At 35.8% G+C, this 18,039-nt stretch overlaps 3 protein-coding genes across 4 annotated transcripts; 2 read left to right on the top strand and 1 right to left on the bottom strand.

The window, feature by feature from the left end:
• Positions 1-3,275: 3,275 nt before the first annotated feature.
• Positions 3,276-17,780, bottom strand: LOC131060614 (cyclin-B1-2). Of its 2 annotated transcripts, XM_057993923.2 has the most exons (5): positions 17,547-17,780; positions 13,783-13,883; positions 3,877-3,974; positions 3,516-3,623; positions 3,276-3,485 (listed from the first exon to the last, which is right to left on the bottom strand). In XM_057993923.2, exons 1-4 carry the CDS (start codon positions 17,670-17,672, stop codon positions 3,523-3,525), a joined length of 426 nt encoding a protein of 141 aa, XP_057849906.1. In that variant the 5' UTR covers positions 17,673-17,780; the 3' UTR covers positions 3,276-3,485; positions 3,516-3,522. The 2 variants fall into 2 exon arrangements, with proteins under 2 accessions (XP_057849906.1, XP_057849904.1); XM_057993921.2 differs by having other exon boundaries at positions 3,276-3,623.
• Positions 8,665-9,755, top strand: LOC131060613 (uncharacterized). The gene is made up of 2 exons (XM_057993920.2): positions 8,665-9,341; positions 9,437-9,755. The coding sequence occupies exons 1-2, from the start codon at positions 8,740-8,742 to the stop codon at positions 9,675-9,677; spliced, it is 843 nt and encodes a 280-aa protein (XP_057849903.1). The 5' UTR covers positions 8,665-8,739; the 3' UTR covers positions 9,678-9,755.
• LOC131060612 (uncharacterized) lies at positions 10,572-11,717 on the top strand. The gene is made up of 2 exons (XM_057993919.2): positions 10,572-10,976; positions 11,100-11,717. Exons 1-2 carry the CDS (start codon positions 10,625-10,627, stop codon positions 11,603-11,605), a joined length of 858 nt encoding a protein of 285 aa, XP_057849902.2. The 5' UTR covers positions 10,572-10,624; the 3' UTR covers positions 11,606-11,717.
• Positions 17,781-18,039: the final 259 nt, after the last annotated feature.

The following is an 18,039-nucleotide window of genomic DNA, read 5'->3' as shown; positions in this document are numbered from 1 at the left end:
TAAATCTCCAACTCAAGTCAATACTTTGTTTTGATAAAGTCTTTGCTTATTTTATATTTTGACCTCTCCCCCTTTAACATTTTATAACTTCTTACCTCCTAATGGAATGTAACATTTGTGTTCCACCTCTTTTGCTAAGGTAACAATTCTCCACATGATGGTTTATCCTACACCAAATTTATACTACCATCTTATTTCACCCCCTTCGAACATCTCATGTTGATTATGTCGACTTTGTAGTATGTTCTCTTACATGCTTTACTTGTTCTTCTTCCTCTAGAGACCATTAAATTCATTTTCCCTAGCATCGCCATCCTCATTCCTTTTGATTGTTTTTCCTTAAGCGGCACACTTTCTTCTCCATTGTGATCTCTTTCAAACTTTTAAGTTTCCCTTCCCTATCTATGTTATTTTTGTCCACTTTCTTTCAAGTAGTCAATTGTGCCATTGTGTTCTCTTTCAAACTTTTAGGTTTACCTTCCCTAGCCTATGTTATTTGTGTCAACTTTCTTTCAAGTAGTCAATTGTAATCTCTCCTTTTCCATTTGGATCTAGTCAATACTATGTTCAACTATCAAATTGTGTTTCTGCATACCTAAATATTGTAGATCAATATCTTTATCCTATCAAACCCTTACTATACCTCTCGTAGCTCAATTTTCCGTCATTGTATGATCTCCAACATTATGTGAAGGCCGAATTTTTTTTAAAAAACTATATGAAGTCAAATCGAACTATAAATAGACACTTAGAATTGACAAAAGAGAAGAATGTGTGACATTGAAAGAAAAAGGAAAGAAAAAAATAATTTAGCATCAGAGATTACCCAAGTCTTCAATTAGCACCTATTGCTTATGTAACCAAGCAATGTCGAGCTCATTACAATCTCCACTAATAACTCCAAATCCAGTCATTACTTTGTTTCAATATAATAATAAAAAAATCATCCATTTTTTATTTTCACCTCTAACAGCTTCACCTTTTTTTTAATTTCTTGTCCCCTAATACAAATTTAGTAACTTTTTTGCTAAGGTAACAATCCACCATAGCACCACTAAACCTACTAACCTACTCCAGATTCATATTACTATTTTTTCCACCTACTTCTAACATCTCATGTACCATCCATCTTTTCCAAACATTTTTTTGGCTATTTATCCACTTTGTAGTATGCTCTATTGCAAGCTTTACTTTGTTTCTTTTCCGCAAGATGACACTAAATTCTTCTTCGCTAGCATCACCATCCTCATTTCTTTCAATCGCTTTTCCCTTCAGCGGCACACTTTCTTCCCCGTCACGGTCTCTCTCCGCTTTCTTTCTCACAAACATAAGTTGTTTCAGTTTTGCCTTCCCTGTTTTATGTTATTTGCATCACTTCTTTCTTCCAAGTGGTCAATTGTGCACTCTCATTTTCCCAATGGATCTAGTCACTACCATGATCAACTATCAAACTATCGCCCTACATGCCCCTCGAATCATAGATCAATATTTCATCTTATCAAACCCTCAGTAGACCTCTTGCAGCTCCATTTTTCCTCAGACAAAATCTCCAATGTTATGGAAAGGTTATATTTAGACAGCCTAAGAATAGTATATTTTGGTCAATGAAACTATAAATATAATCTTGGAATTGATGAGAGAAGCATCCCTATAGTATTGAAAGCAGAAACCAATTCGGCATTCAACATTACCCAAATGTCCAAATCTTCAATTTACATTTATTACCTATATCTACAACATCTTGCTCACAACAATCTCCACTAAAAGCTTCAAGTCAGGTCAATACTTTGCTTTGATAAATGTTTCACCTGTTTTAAATTTTTACCTCACCCTTTCAAATTTAGTAACTTTTGGTTAACTTTTTGCTAAGGTAAAGATACATACAACCACTAAACAAAATAAAACATAGTAGTATCTTTTTTTCACCTACTTCTGACAATTCTACGACCATATAATGGCCAAAAGGCCAAAAAAAATGAGAAATCATGTCGTTACCACCAGCTCCTAAAGGAGGCTAATATTTTACTTCTTCCAAGATCAAGGCCTCTAACCCTACAAAGAAATGGTAGACAAAGTTGAACTTCACTCCGTCGACTTTAGAACAAGAATCTAAAGTGAAGAATATTACAACATCAATCATGCAGATCTACAATGATATGTTGATGGATTATACAAGACCATGCTGAAGGAATGTTAAAAATAGATATATCTGGTGGAACAGGGGCTTCAGGATGTATGAAGCTTTAATTACCATGACACATAAAAGGTAATCCCAAAGGTTGCAGAGTTGTTGGAACAAACAACAATCATAAGAGTGAGCAAAATTTAAATATCACCACTACAGTACAGATGTCCATTAGTCAGGTATACATGAATAAGAGTAAAATAGGAAATATTATACAACACCATCAATCCAGAACTCCAATGGCCTGTTGATGGTTTATGCAAAATTACACCGAAAGAAATGTTAAAATAGACAAATCTAGAGCAACAAGAGCTTCAAAATGTATGAAACTTTAATTTCCAAAACACATAAAAAGTAGCTAGCCCTAGAGGTTGCAATGTTGTTGGAACAAAAAAACAATCATATAAGGGGTAAGCCAGCTTCATATGTCACCACTACAGTAGAGTTGCCCATTACTTGCTCACACATGTCAAGTCTATAGTATAATTATTTATGGTGTACATAATTTATGTATATATATATTAGAAAGTGTTCATTGATATAGAAACTGAATATCTTCCATAATTGGCTACTAGTGTGGAGGTGATTTGAGATTTCTAAAAAAGTGGATTTTAAAGTTGCACTTGCAACTCTTGTCTTCCATATGGTTTCTAGCAAGGGTTGCTCGAAAGAAGCTAGTATTAGTCTCACATTTGTGCTCATGGAGCTTGTATTGACCTCAAGTTGATGGTTGTATGAACAAAGTATTTTAAACAATTAGCAATAATAAAAAATATATAGAGTCTGAATATATATGTAATTCATCAAGGCTTTTTGTTCCCGTAACATGATAATGGAAGAAACTCATGGCCTATAAGGTTCTTGTGATATTAAGATGCATTAAGAAAAAAATTAACTTGCTAAAGAATAACATGATCTGCAAGTGCAAAAATAAAGAGAGCAAATTGATACATAATTGCTCACCGAATGAAATATAAATTACAAAATTCAAACTTCAGTTTAACGTCATTGTGGTGAAATCAGAAAGCCCTGAGTCAAAAAAATGCATGTTTTAGCTTTCTCTGCAGACCAAAACAAAATATGATAGATGTTGAAAGGCAAGATTAAACAATTCATATAAAAATTCAGCAATATAAACTTCCTAAACCTGCATCAAATTTTATGCAAGCAGTAGTTATTACAAATCAAAATATCTCCATTTGCAGAAAGTCAACATAAACCTAGCAAAGTTATACATGGCAAACAACATCATCCAGTTTGATCACTCACTACACTATTTTACTCGATAAACAATATCTCTGGATCATAGTTGTTGGAATGTATCGATCCAAAACTAATCACATGAAGGTAGGGCAAACTGGCCCCTTCGACAGACCAAGACGCACTTCCATGCCATGGTGCATGTCAGCAGTCACAAATGTTTCTGAATCCCTCGGATCTATAGGCAACAAATAACAAAGAATTGAAGTCATAACCAATCTTCTCTAGTGTATTTAGAATCTCAACTGAGAAAAACAAAGAAACTGCTTGAACACATAATCATCATTCCAAAGAAAAATCTACTTCTGAAAACAATTAACATTGGTAACCTCAAACATTTCTATTGTAATTTGCATCTAAAAGCTAAAGCACTATGGTATGGCAAAAGAGAGTGATCCTACCAAGCCAGCAATATTCTTGAATGCACTTACCATTCAGATAATCTTCCACAGTAAAATCATCCAAGGTTCCAGTTAATGACTCAAAACCTAGCATAGAAGAAGGCAACATACCAGAAGGCCTCTGAAATCTGCAGAAGAAAAATTGCACAGATGAATCCAGGGCACTTGAGCCAGTACACATCATCTTGTATTGCTACAAAGAAATATAAAAAGGTGTGACAACTCCGATACATTGTCAATAAAATAAAATCTCGGGAGGTATCGGACATTGTACAAACAGTTATAATATGGCTGCAGTATAAGTGCAATATTTTAAATTTACAATGACATTCTGCAGTGAGTATAATTTTCACACATTTTAAAGAAATTACAATTTTTTATTTTATAAATTAAACTCAGCATAAAAATGTTCGCTATAATGCAATGTTCCATATATCCTCAACAATTCCTGACTGCTAATGATTTAACATGGTAAGTAATAACGGATTTCCTGACAAAGCCTCAATTATCTCCTTACAATGCTTCAATTATCTCCTTAGCTAAAAACTCTAGTCAATAAACAACTTAAAACAAAATCAAGGATACATTATTACCATCAAAGAAAAGGTAATGGTACCTGGTAAAATTTACCTTTAACCGAAAGGTCAAATTCTGAAGCAAAACAGTCAACCGTGTAAGAAGGTTCTTAGACTTCTCGAGAGTGCTAAAAAATGACCTATGAATTCCGTATTGCTTGGCAAGAATTGAATGATAGACATGGATTTTCTAGACTCCATGAAGGTGAGTAACTGTGCACGTGCTTTTGAAATTAACTGGGCACGTTTTTTTTTCATCAATTGAATAGTTAAAGGCAAATCTATCGTCATTCTAAAGCCTTTAGTAAAGTATCGACACTGTGATGGAATTACACCAACTACATTAAATGTTAGATCTAATTGTTTGGGATTGACACAACCTATCGTAAACCATACTTTGTAGGAGTTACATAAATGTGAAACAGAGATAAGCAAATGAAAAAGCATTTCTATTCTGAATGCTTCTAATAAGCCTTCTATAATTTGATTTGAAAAAGAATTTCCATATGGAATACAGAAAGAATTAAACTACAATTAAGCCAATACTAGGGTACCCTATATGGGACAGTGAATAAATTAGGAAAAATAATTAGTTTATTGGTTACAATATAATTGCAATGCCAAAGGAAGAACCAAAAAATCTTTGTCCATTTAATGTCACTCAATGTGTGCATGTAGAATAATATAAAGGATTTAAGAGAATATCCAGACTATATATGAGTGCACACACAAATCCCAACAAATATGATTTTCTGGTAGCCAAGTATATGTACTATGAAATGAATGCATCTATGCGTGACAAAAATCAAGCTAGACAACACACATACATGACTGTTGACAACTCCATTGTTGTCCTCCGCAAAAAAGGATTGATTACTAAGAAAAAATGCAAAATGGAGATAATTCATTGCTTGCATAGAATATAATAGAGAAATAGGCCCATTACATTGAACAAATAAGCACAAAACATAAACAAACACACGCTCATATGATACTAATGTTAAAGTCCAGCAAGATAAGGCAAACTTTAATACAATATTAATATTACAGCGAGGAATAATGGAGCCGACCCAAGCAATCACAACCAAGACAACGTTTTGACAGACGTAGGATTCTATGTTTAAGACCTCTAAATAGTGTCTTCATTGTAATTAAGAAAGTAAAACTTAAATAAGTGTGTATGTCTGTGCTCATCCAAAAAGCGGCGAATTAGTGAATTTTCCCACTCCCTATACACTGAAGAGACATCAAGAAATGTCAAAAGGCCAGCCCATGACAAGTACTGCTTAAACCATGTCATCACTAACTGAATTTCATAATGCCACAGATATTCTGCCTTATGGAAGCAAATACAAAAATTTCAAGCATTTCAGGTCTGAAATTTGTTAAAAAGAAACCACAAATAAAGTTGACTGGTTCAGCTCTCGAGGAACATTGAACATGACTGTTCATGATACCATTCAACTACAGCATAGAGAAGCTATCAATAATAAACCCATTCAACTGTAGCCAACCTATTTTGAATTTTAGGGCAATCCATGTCCCTTAAATGCATGCCTTTAATGCTACTATTAAATACTAGTATAGATATCTTGAATACATCTATCTAAAGAAATGCCAAGAGATATCAATCAGAGCTTATTTTATTTAGCTTAAAATTTATTTATTTTCAAAAAAATTTCTTCCCTGATATCAATCTACCTTTTTATATTTAAATTTTAAACTCCTTATCAAATTATTTTAAAAAATAAAAAAATATTAAATATATTTTTTTATTGAATTAATATTTTTTAATACTATATTTATATTTAATATTAATGTTTTAACATGTAAATGGTTGTCAAATTTAAGCTAAAAGGTAAGTGTTAACATTAACACACTCACACCATTACACTCCACCCTTTTCTGCCATTGTAGATTGTCTCTCGGCATTAAAAAGTATAGCTCGTGCAGGCCAAAGTGCACCCTTGTATGTAACAGCCTCCAGGCCTACAACATGTCCTCACTGGTATCTAAGGTTCTTTATATTCCAACCATACACAAACAAAGTCACATGGATAAAAAGATTACATGTTACTATGAAAATGGAATACAAAGAGTCGACATCATATTGCTCTGAACTGTAAAAGTTTCAGTAAGTCATCCAATGTGGTTGCTCTATGTTATATCACAATTCCTGCAAAGGGACACACAAAGAGCATTTATTAGTAAGCCAAGACCTTCAAAGCAACTAAACATCCTGAATAGTTACTGAGGAACCTGCATGGAGATTCTCTATGGCTGATGAAACAAATTAATCAGCAGAGGGCACTGATAAATTATCCTAGCAAGGTTAGATTGAGAAGCACTCTCTTGGAAAAAACTTATTCCAAGGCTAACCTATCAATGGAGGAGAGGAAGACCAAATGGATAACACATGGCTACAACATAGTCATGAATTGGTAGACAAATATTAGATACTGTCCACTCGTCAACATTATAGCTTCATGCATTGATCAACCTTACTTATTAACAATTGATTGCTTTGGAAAACACAAAGATGATGTGTTTAAGATTTAGATCCCAAGAGAAGACATTGAGATTGGTCCTCAAAATGTAGCACAAGTGACCATTGATGCAACATATGCTTGTAGGGCTGCACGTAGATTGATTCAATTCGTGTACAAGCACATCTATTGGGCCCCTTGTGTGAATGCTATGAACAATGCACTCAATGACATTGGAAAGATAATGTGGCTGAAATAGATGGTGATCAAAGAAAAGGAGGTGGAAATGCTCATTTGTAACCACCACACCTCAATGGCATTGTTTTGGACCTTTGCAAAGGAAGAATTGTTAGAAGTACGGTTGTTGTTGCACCAAAAGATCCACCTGTTAATGCCCAATACAGCCACTAGACTTATAGAATCCATAGGAGGCGGTTAAGCCATGTCACAAACCCGAGCGCTGCGCTGCACAGCACAAGGAGACCAAGGGCGCACACCTTGCAACAATCCCCCCAAACGCAAGCGAGGGGGTTTGAACCTATGATCCAGGCTCTAATACCACTTGTTAGAAGTACGGTTGCTGTTGCACCAAAAGATCGACCTGTTAATCTCCAATACAACTTCTAGACTTCTAGAATCCACAGGAGGCGACTAAGCCATGTCACAAACCCAAGCGTTGCGTTGCAACAAGAATTCTTCAAACTGGTTAAGACGTGATTTGCTTTCATTCTAATAGAGAGAATGCTTGAGTTGCAAGAGCCATATCAACTTATGATTATGACACAAGATTGGAACAAGTGGAAGGAATTAAAGACTAAGTAGTACACTAAAAATAGACTAAAATTTAAATTTTTCATTGTTAACTAAAACTTTACTAAGAAAAATTTAAATTTTAGTCTAATTTTAGTTTACTAAGCAACTTATAGATTTTGTCCTTGCCATTTTGCAATGAGAGAAGAATATGGTGCAAAAACACCTAATCTTCAAAATTCGTCATCCACATATTATCCCAGCTTTCTAGCACTTCTAGATGTGAGCAAAGTTGAAACACATTTGAGACCATTCACACTAAGAAGTGCAACAAATTGACTCAAATGTTGCCTAAATCAGAGTTCCCAGACTCGCCGCGAGTCAGGCGAGTTCGCCGAGTTGGCGAGTCGAGCCAAGCTCGGCGAGTTTTGCTGACTCGCGGGTCGGACTCGGCAAGTTTTGCCAAAACTCGCCGAGTCCGAGCTCCAGGACTCGGCGGCGCAAATGGGCAATTCCGATTTTAAAAAACAAAAAAAATAAAAGCTTTTTCATTTGTTTTTTTTACCTTTCTCTTTCATATAACCCTAAAAGGTCTTCTAATTGTTAGTTGTGAGAAGAGAGGAAAAGTGAGAGAGAGGAAGGAAAACAAGAGGCCATAGGTTTGCAACCAGCAAGGAAGAGAGACCACAAATCACATTGGGGAGGCCATAGGCTTGCATTGAGAGCATCAAGGAGTCCAAAGCAAGACTTCTCAACTCATTTGAAAGAGGTAAGGTAGATTTTGCTGGTTTTTTTGGGTATGTTAATGGATTTTTTTCATTTGTTTGTTAATTTTTTTTAGTTTAACAGTTAACTTTCCAAATCTTGAATGTTTTTATTTTTTTAGCTTAATTACAATGAGAGAAGTAGAATAATAGCAAAAAGTGCAAACCCTACATTTTTTAGAAAAAAATTGTAAACATGTATTTACAATTTTTTTTTTTTTTAAAGTAAGGTTTGCTGATTTTTTCTATTAGTTTATAACTTTATTAAATTTTCTTATTGCAGCAGCCTTCACGTTTAAAAAGCATTCATTTTTCACAATGCCTAAAAAGGATGAGGCTTGGAAATATACTGAAGACTTTATTGGCAGACAAAAAAATCAAACAAAATGTTTTTTTTGTAAAGAAATTAATTTTGGTGGCATCAATAGATTTAAATACCATATTGCCGACATACCTGGCCATGATATTGAGGTATGCAAATTACAAACTCCTGAGGCAAAACGTTTCTATTATGTCCAGTTAGAAACACATGAACAAGAAAAGTTAACTAAGAAGAGGCAATTGGAAGAGTTAAGTGCTATTGACTCCCATGCACCCACATCCGCATCTGCATCCGCATCCGCATCTGCATCCGCATCCACATCCGTAGGCTGTGTTGGAGAGGGTTCTTCCATGCCTCCCTTTCACCCTAGTGCTTCTGCTAGTGCTAGTGCTTCTACTTCTACTCCTCCTAGTGGCACTATTACCTTTGGCCCTAGAGTTCGGAAATCCAGGTTGGATAGTTATTTTGTGCCGCGTAGTACTCCTGGGGCACAACCCTCACTTGAGGGCATGGGTTGGAACAAGGAGGTTCATGATGCTGCAAGAAAACAAATTTGCAAGTTTTGGTACTTTTGCAACATTCCATTTATTGCAGCCAGGTAATTCTTTTTGATTTGATTGCTTTAAGTTTAAAAGTAAATTTATAGTTTGAAGTTGAACTCTACTTTGTCTAATCATAATCTATTTGTGACAGGTCTCCTTATTGGCAAGGAATGGTAGATTCCATAACCATTTGTGGTGCGGGGTTTAAAGCCCCTACCGATGTTGAGTTAAGTGGCCCCCTCTTGTTACAAATGGTTGAGGATATGAAAGTTGAGCTAGAGGACCACCGACAGTCTTGGAGCCAAAAGGGTTGCACCATCATGACAGATGGTTGGACGGATAGGAGGAATAGAACACTCCTAAATTTTCTTGTTTCCTGCGGAGGTGATTGATCATGATTCATTCTAATTTGTACTTCCCTAAATGCATTGAATAAATTAAATTTTGATTTGTTGAAAGTTTGAAACTCTATTTTTAGGATCCACCATGTTCTTGAAGTCTATTGATGCTTCCTCACATGTGAAAAATGCCACATACTTATGTGAGGCTATTGAGGAAGTCATACAAGAGGTGGGGGAAGAAAATGTGGTGCAGGTGGTGACAGATAATGCAGCAAGTTATGTTGCTGCAAGTAAATTTTGAACTTTTCAAGTCTTGATGGAGAGGCATCTATGATTATTTAAAATTTTCTTAACACATCAAAATTTCTAATTAACTTAAAATTGCTGCAGGTAAACTTTTGATGGAGAGGCACCCGAAAATTTTTTGGTCTCCTTGTGCGGCCCATTGCCTTGACCTCATGTTGGAGGATATTGGTAAGCTTGAATGGGTGAAATCAATAGTTGAAAGGGCCAAAAATATCAGCAAGTTTATCTACAATCATGCATTGGTCCTTAGCATTATGAGGCAATACACCGGGCAAAAGGAGTTGGCTCGTCCTGGTATCACGAGGTTTGCCTCAAACTTCCTCACACTGAAATCCTTGATAAAATCAAAGGCGGCTTTGACGCGTATGTTTGTTGGTGAGGAGTGGACTTCCTCATCCTATGCTACGACCACTACAGGGATAGATGTGGTAAATTGCATTTTTGATGAGCCAGGTTTTTGGACCCCCTATGGAGAAACCGTGCAGGTAAATTTATTACAATTTAACATTTAGTATCTACTATCTAGTATCTACTATTTAGTAATTTAATTTTAATTTATTAACAATTTAACTTTGCAATTTTTCTTTTTTTTTCATTTAATTTGTGACTTAATTGTTTTTGTTTAACATTATGTGTAGGTCACTAAGCCCCTCGTAGTTCTCCCACGAGTTGTTGATGGGGAGAAGCCCTCTATGGGCTATATATATGAGGGTATGGATAGGGCCAAGGAGGCCATTAGGTCCATATATGCAGGAGATGAGGATAAGTATGGCCCCATTTGGGAGATTATTGATAGGAGATGGCAGAACCAGCTTCACAGGCCCATCCATGCAGCAGCCTATTACCTCAATCCGGCATTTCGATTCCGTGATGACTTCAAGGCGGATGAGGAGGTTCTTAGTGGCCTGTATACAGTGGTTCAAAAGTTGTGTACTGATGGCACAGCCTCAAGTACAACGCTCCAGTTGGATAAATATAATAATCGAGAAGGGGCAATCTTCGCAAGCAGCATGTGCATAGAGGCTCGAACACAATTGCAGCCAGGTAGAAATATATGTAAACTTAAGATTCTTAAGTTTATGGCTTATGCGTTTTAATTTTTGATTTTATAATCTAGCCTTAAAGTTGGAAATGAGTTTGATTTTTTTTTCTTTTTCGTTATTTTAGATAGATGGTGGCAAATGTTTGGGCCCTCAACCCCAAACCTTCAAAAAATTGCCATCCGTATTTTGAGCCAGCCATGCAGTGCTTCTGGATGTGAGCGCAATTGGTCCATGTTCGAGCACATCCACTCGAAGAGGCGTAATAGATTGTCTGTGGAGAGGTTGAATGATCTTGTTTTTGTTCATTACAACCTCCGTCTTAGGACCAGACAGATTTTGGACACTGACTCCTCTCCGATCACTTTAGCGGAGATCGATCCAGAGTCTGAGTGGATCACTGAGTCTACCGATCCCGTCTTCACTGAGGAGGACCATGAGTGGGTTGACCAGGCAGACAGAGAGGTTGAGGCTGTGGCTATGGCAGAGGAGGAGGATAGGGCACGATCCGGCACAGGCACCTCACAGGCGGAGACTATGGCTTCTCAGTCATCCAGGACCTACCTTAGACGCATTTGTAGGAGGCAGACAGACTACTCTGAGGCTGAGGATGAGCTAGAGCCTGAGCCATAGACTTGTTTTTGTTTACAGTTATATATATGTTTGGGAACATTTGATGTCATGGATTTTATATACATTTGACAACATTTATAACTCTATATATCTATGTTTTCTATTTCCTTCAGCTACAATTTACATTTCTACGCATGTGATGGATGTATGTTTATGTATGTGATCAAATTAGCTTCTATTTGATGATGTTATAGTGTCTTTAAGCTTTATTCAATAATGGGTGCATGAAACAAGTTTTAAATCGTTAAAAATCTCTAAATTTCAAGGGTTTTTTATTTTGCCGAGTCATAGCCGAGTCACGAGTCGAGTCGGCCTTGCCGAGTCCGAGTCTGGGATCTTTGGCCTAAATAACCTTCACCTACATACCAAAAAAGCCAAACAAGGGGACACACATGAAGCCATTGATCTTGCTGACATAAATCCATATTTAGATCAAATCCCTGCTGATGTAGAGCTCATCTTTTCTGTCTTGAGAGAGATGAAACAATCTGGGATACAGATGTAGCAGCACAAGAGGAGATAAAAAGGCAAGAAATCACTTGCGGCTTCATTGAACAAGGTTTTGCATGAAATGCCTGATGTAGATATTCTTCCTCAAGAGGAACCATTGCCACCCACTTGGAAGGCATCCACACAACCAAAACTTGTAAAAGAAATTTGTAAAATATTAAAATGGATTTGGAACTTATGATTATGACACTAGAATTTGTATTGAACTTCTTTTTGGTTCTATAAATAAATAATTATCAGTTTTCTAAATTCAGTTTTATGTATTTTTTTAAGAGTATTTTGTAAATATGTGTTTTTTTAACATTCTTGTCAAGTCTTGAGTCAAATTTTAGGCCTGCTGGGTTTTTTCCACGTTCAAGTTTTCACCTGTGCTTGCAACCTGCCAAACATCAGAAATATTCTATAGTTAGCCATATTGGAAGCAAAGAATGTTGCTCTACACATTCTCATAGGCTTCCATTCTGAATCCAATAATATTGTTTACAAACATAGGTTAGTAAGTAGGGTAATGGTAAATACGTTTAACTAAATATTTATTTAAACACATATTAGTCACATTGTTACAGCAACCATGTAGGATACGCTTGGTATTAGGTTGTTGAACTTGAGTAGTTGTTCTTGTGTGTTGTTGGATGATTTGTTATGACATCTGCAAAGATAGGATTGTTAAGAAATTGTTCACATAGAATAGAATAGGGGTTTGTTGAGAAAGATTAGGATCATCGATAAACATTGTATTGTAGAAATACTCCAAAATGTTTCATTAATATTAATCCCAGTACATGCATTTGAATGCAAAATCCATCATTCCTAGGCTCAAGAAGAGCTTCATGTGCAACGACTATCTACTGGTTGGCATTAAACTTTAAAGCTAAGCATACCAGAAAGCTTAGTTAATTCGTCGTGCTGGTATTTGGCATCAGGATATTACTGTTTCCTGTGAAAGGACCAATTGCCATCTTCTGTGTTAATAACTCAGGCAAATACAAAATAGTAAAAAATTTACGTGGCTTAAAATTTACCTTGGTCCATCAGTATGACTTTCAGTAAAAATCTAACTCAGATACAAGGTAAAAGATTCCAACCGCTGGCACTATCGCTCTGAAATCGAATCCAGCGTATTCATCAGAGGTTTAGGAAAGATAAAAACCTTTCCAAACAGGTCGCAACTCCAGAAAACAGAAGTCATAATTTTAGCTCAAAGATGGTGTTTAATAATTAAGGACTAAGTATTTTCCTTTACATACCCATTTGTTAAATGCCAGTCAAATTTTAGTCTACAACTGTTGTCTAAAAAGTAGGGACTATGGGATATCCTTTACATCCCTATCTCACAATTTGTTAAACAATTGGCAAAATTCTGTTTGACAGCTGCATATGAAACTTTGAGTATTTACTCAAAAGTAGAAACCTGTCGTTGTTTGTCAGGAGGGTTCTGGAAAAATTCAGTATGAATTTAGAATTTTTTCCATTTTTGTGCAGTGTGTATGAGGTTTCCTTATTTAAATTAAAAACAGTAATTCACATCTCAAATCTATTCATGTGTGAGGTTTCAATGCTTCCTGCATGATCCCAGTAACAAGTAACATTCTTGGATTAATATTGCAATCTCACAACCACTTCAACAGCAAACTATAATAAAATGAAATTATATCAAGTCTCACTACCTTGAAAGTATTTGTTTCTCAATGTCCATCTTTAAGGGAAACGCAGACCCATAAGTATTTGCGAGAATATTCCTCTTCATTTCTGCCTGCTGCTTTTGGGCCTGAACCAGCATATAGTAGTGTAAACATCAGCACAAACCCATAGTTATTCGGCCCAACATTCACAAAAATGAATAAGCAAGATTGAAAAATCCAACTCCATGGAACAAAAAGAAAGAGGTCAATATGGTATATTTTGTAATCTTCTTGACATTATAAAGACCCAGCGAACCAGCAATATTATTGCATATAACATCACATATATTAAATAATTTATGAAATAGTGTGCATATTGAACAAACACTCTAATTCCAAACAAATTCTATCCTCAGAATATTCACAGTTGGATCCAAATTCATCAGGACAAGACTACAGCCAGCAATAGTCAAATGCTACACAATGTACGATAAGTCAGAGGCAAATTCCAACAATTGTGGAGTGAACAATTATCTCAGATAGATCCAAGGCAAATAATGCAGGTGCAACATTTCAAAACTAGACATTGCACTTTTGTGGCTACAACAACCCAAGGATGCTCAAGACTAAAAATTTTTTAGAATTTTTCTTTACCTTCATTAGAAGATAGTATAATAAAAATCCGAAACATATTTCTGCGGCTTAACTACTTGATCTAAAATATTTCTTGAAAAATTTCATCAAAGTGCAGGTCATGATTTACAACTTCAAGCTCAGATGACCTTTTGCTACTCTTCTGCAATGTGAGCATGCTTTAAAAATATATAAATCTTATTAACAAGATATGCTTCTTTTCTTTGAGAATCACTGTCTCTCCTCCATCAAATCTCAAAATGTGCTAACTTTGAATACTTTTACTGCTGTATCCCAATTCTGAATATTTTTGCTGCTGTATCCCAGCTCTCAATATTTTACCCATAGCAGCAAAAATCTTATGGGGAAAGATCGGTAAATCAAAAGTAAAAGATTTTTTCAAAAAATTAGAAAAAATTGATTTAAGAAAGAATATAGAAAAAAAAAAAGACAAACTATTTGTTTTTTAAATATAAAAGCATTTCCATAAAATAGAGATATAGAAAGCAAATAAAATAGAATTTAACCCATGAATTGTAGAAAATTTATTTTATTATATATATTATTATATCCATATCGTTGATTAAATGTAATATCCCCAAATAGGGATAATGGAAAAAACCACAAAATCTCCAAAAGTATCAAATAGAAAATTCTGAAATTTTATTTGCAAATAGATAACCCTTCAACAAACTCAGATCTATGCTCAGAATATTTTTCTGATTTTTCTACGATTTAATAGAAATTTCTGAATATTTATGAATATTAAAAAAATTATAGAAAACACACTAAAACTGCCCAGAAATTTCAGAAACAGCTTATATTAATTTTCTTATTTTTTTCTGAGATGAATGTAATCAACAGTATACAAGTTAATGCCCAAATAACTCAAAAAATGCATTCAAAACCAATGTTCCACAGAGATGTGTCCCCCTCAAAAAATCTTGTGTCCCCTATAGGGGGGCGTTTCCGAGACTTGGGGACTTGGGGTAAACGTCCCCCCACAACACCACCACTTCTGCCACCTCTATCAAGGACACTGCCAAGTTGCTTGCTATATGGCACATCCCATTACATACTGATTGCAACCTTAACTTTGTGAAAACTAATAAACCTTTCATGGGGCACTCACAAAGATGCTATACTCCAGATTTGTCCTTGAAGATTTCAATTCACCTCTATTTTTATATCAGCACTGCCCTACCACCATCACTCTGCCATTATCCCCATCCCGCCCCCTCACTGCCCCCAAATTTAGGCCCTTGGTCCCCCAGTCCCCAAAACCCATCCCCCCCTTAGGAAACTCCATGGAACTATGTGAATCAAAACCCTAATCATCCCTACCAAAACACGCAGAAAATCAGCATTGGGTCTCACAATGACATCACCCTTATCCTTGCTGATGTAAGCCTCAAGGACACTCAGGAAAATGCAGGAACTTTGCTGTAGGTTGTCCAAATCTGATTCTGATATATCTAGATCACACCTCCAAAATGGTCTCCAAAACCTGATAAGGATAGGCAACTCTGAAAATGATGTGCTAGGAATCAAAACCAAAAACCCTTCCACCAAAACACACCCTACTGACTAGGGGGAGTGTGTATGTCTCTTCAAAACCAAGGTTTTACTCAAGGGTTTCAAGTTTCAAACCAAGAAACTACAGCAGCAATAGAGAAAAGTATAAGCACCAAGGAAACACAGGGACGCATACCCAAGGTTTTTAGCCCGTCCCTGCAACAAGGATGTCCTAGGGACAAGGGGCAATTTGGGGACATTTCCCAGCTGTCCCAAAAAAAAAAAAAATTGAGATGAAACATCCCTGAACCGGGGGGACGGCTAGGAAACGAGGTGGGAACAGCTGGCTGTCCCTGGGACGCGGAGGGTACGTCTAGACATCCCTCGACCATCCCAAGTATAGCCAACCATGCCCACATTTCCAACACAATTTTGAATTTAAAAAAAATACTCGAAACAAAAAAGAACAATAAAAAAATTGCCCTTTGTGGACCCAACACCCCTTTGAGGAGGTCAACATGTGTACATTCATACATTCCAAACAAATAACAGTAAGACATTTTTGTAGCATTGCATCCAACAGTTTATGTTGAAACGTATGCTCTTCTCTATTCTTGAGAATCCAGTGATATTCTACCTCAGTGTATATGTTAATGATAAAATCTATAATGTAAATGGTCTGATAATTTTCCAAATTTTTATGCATCTTGTATTTGAGAAACTTATAGAGAATTCTTCAACCTTGCAAACCCTCTCTACCAGACACTCTTGACTGTCAAAATTCCTCTAGGCCTTTTGAGAAACTCATACGCCTTGATAGCGAATAGCATGTCGGAACCATGCATAATCACTAGGAGTAAGCGCAGATATGATCTCTCAAAATCAAATAATTTTAACATACAATTGAACAGATAAATATGAAAAAATTTCTTTGATACAACCATTGATTATATGAAAAAAAAATCACGAGATCAAAAGGGATTCACTCTTTCTAAGATACAATACAAGAGGTTTGGGCATGAGTAAACGCTGTCACACCCACTGTAGATTCATCTATCTTATAAGCATAAGACTACAAGTGTAATAAAGCAAGATTTTCTGCTAATTGCCATCATTAATATCTCGAATCTCCTAAAAAAGTTCTGTCTAGAACCTTCAAATAACTGTATTGCTGGAATCTTCTACAAAAAACCGTCTCAAAAATTTAAAAAATCGTGCCGAGACAGAACTAATGACAAAGAAAAATCGATAAACCAAAAAATGAAAAGTGGGTAAGAAGCATCCAAGTTAATGATTCTTCTTCATCCATGAACCCAAAGTAACTAAAGACACCAGTTAGGACACCCTTTCAGCGTCGAATCGGTAAGGAAGATAAACAATTAATGAACATATCACCAGTTAACTGAAGAAAAAACAATATGAAATCATCCTCAAAGTTCATTTGTATAAACAGAAGTCTGCCAGAAAATAGAGGGCATCACTGGACCAATTTATAATCATGGTATAATTATTGTAAACTTACGAAGTAGAAAATCTCTGTGAATCAAACATAAAATGTTGCCGAAGGATTGAAAGTGGATCCAGATTTCCCCTTTGGATTTTCCACAGAAGGGAAGATTAAATTTTAAGGTTTTAACAAAAACATGAATTTAAAAACGTACATTTTCGCGAAGAATTTGAAGTGGGTGTGATACGATGATGTCGCTCTTGACTCCAGGGAGGCCGAAGCGCAATGTATCGTGAACGCCTCCTACTTGGTGCGACAGTGATTGCTCTGCACAATCCATGTTTTCCTTGCTTGTAAGTTTCTCCGTTCAATAAGTTTCTCCGTTCACAGCTCAAACGAATATTTAGTGCTACTTTCCTCCTTTTAATGCTCTCAGGCGCTCGTTTGCTTCCCAAGCAAGCATTAAAAGGGCAAGTCTTATAGGAGATGTAGGGCTTGGACATTTGATAAATGGATAAATAAATAATGAAAGAAAGATTTTAATGATATCTACAAATCTAAGTAAATTTAATTTGTTTTCATAAAAAAATTTAAGCTGGATTTCTTACTATTAACTTTGATTAGCAGACTAGTCGTTTGGTTAATCCTATCTTCTTTAAATAATTGATTCATATTGTTAATTTTCCAACAAAAAATTGTTCACACAA

The sequence above is a fragment of the Cryptomeria japonica genome, chromosome 2, assembly GCF_030272615.1.
Source record: "Cryptomeria japonica chromosome 2, Sugi_1.0, whole genome shotgun sequence".
Taxonomy (NCBI): domain Eukaryota; kingdom Viridiplantae; phylum Streptophyta; class Pinopsida; order Cupressales; family Cupressaceae; genus Cryptomeria; species Cryptomeria japonica.
This window is presented reverse-complemented; position numbering and strand designations above follow the sequence as displayed.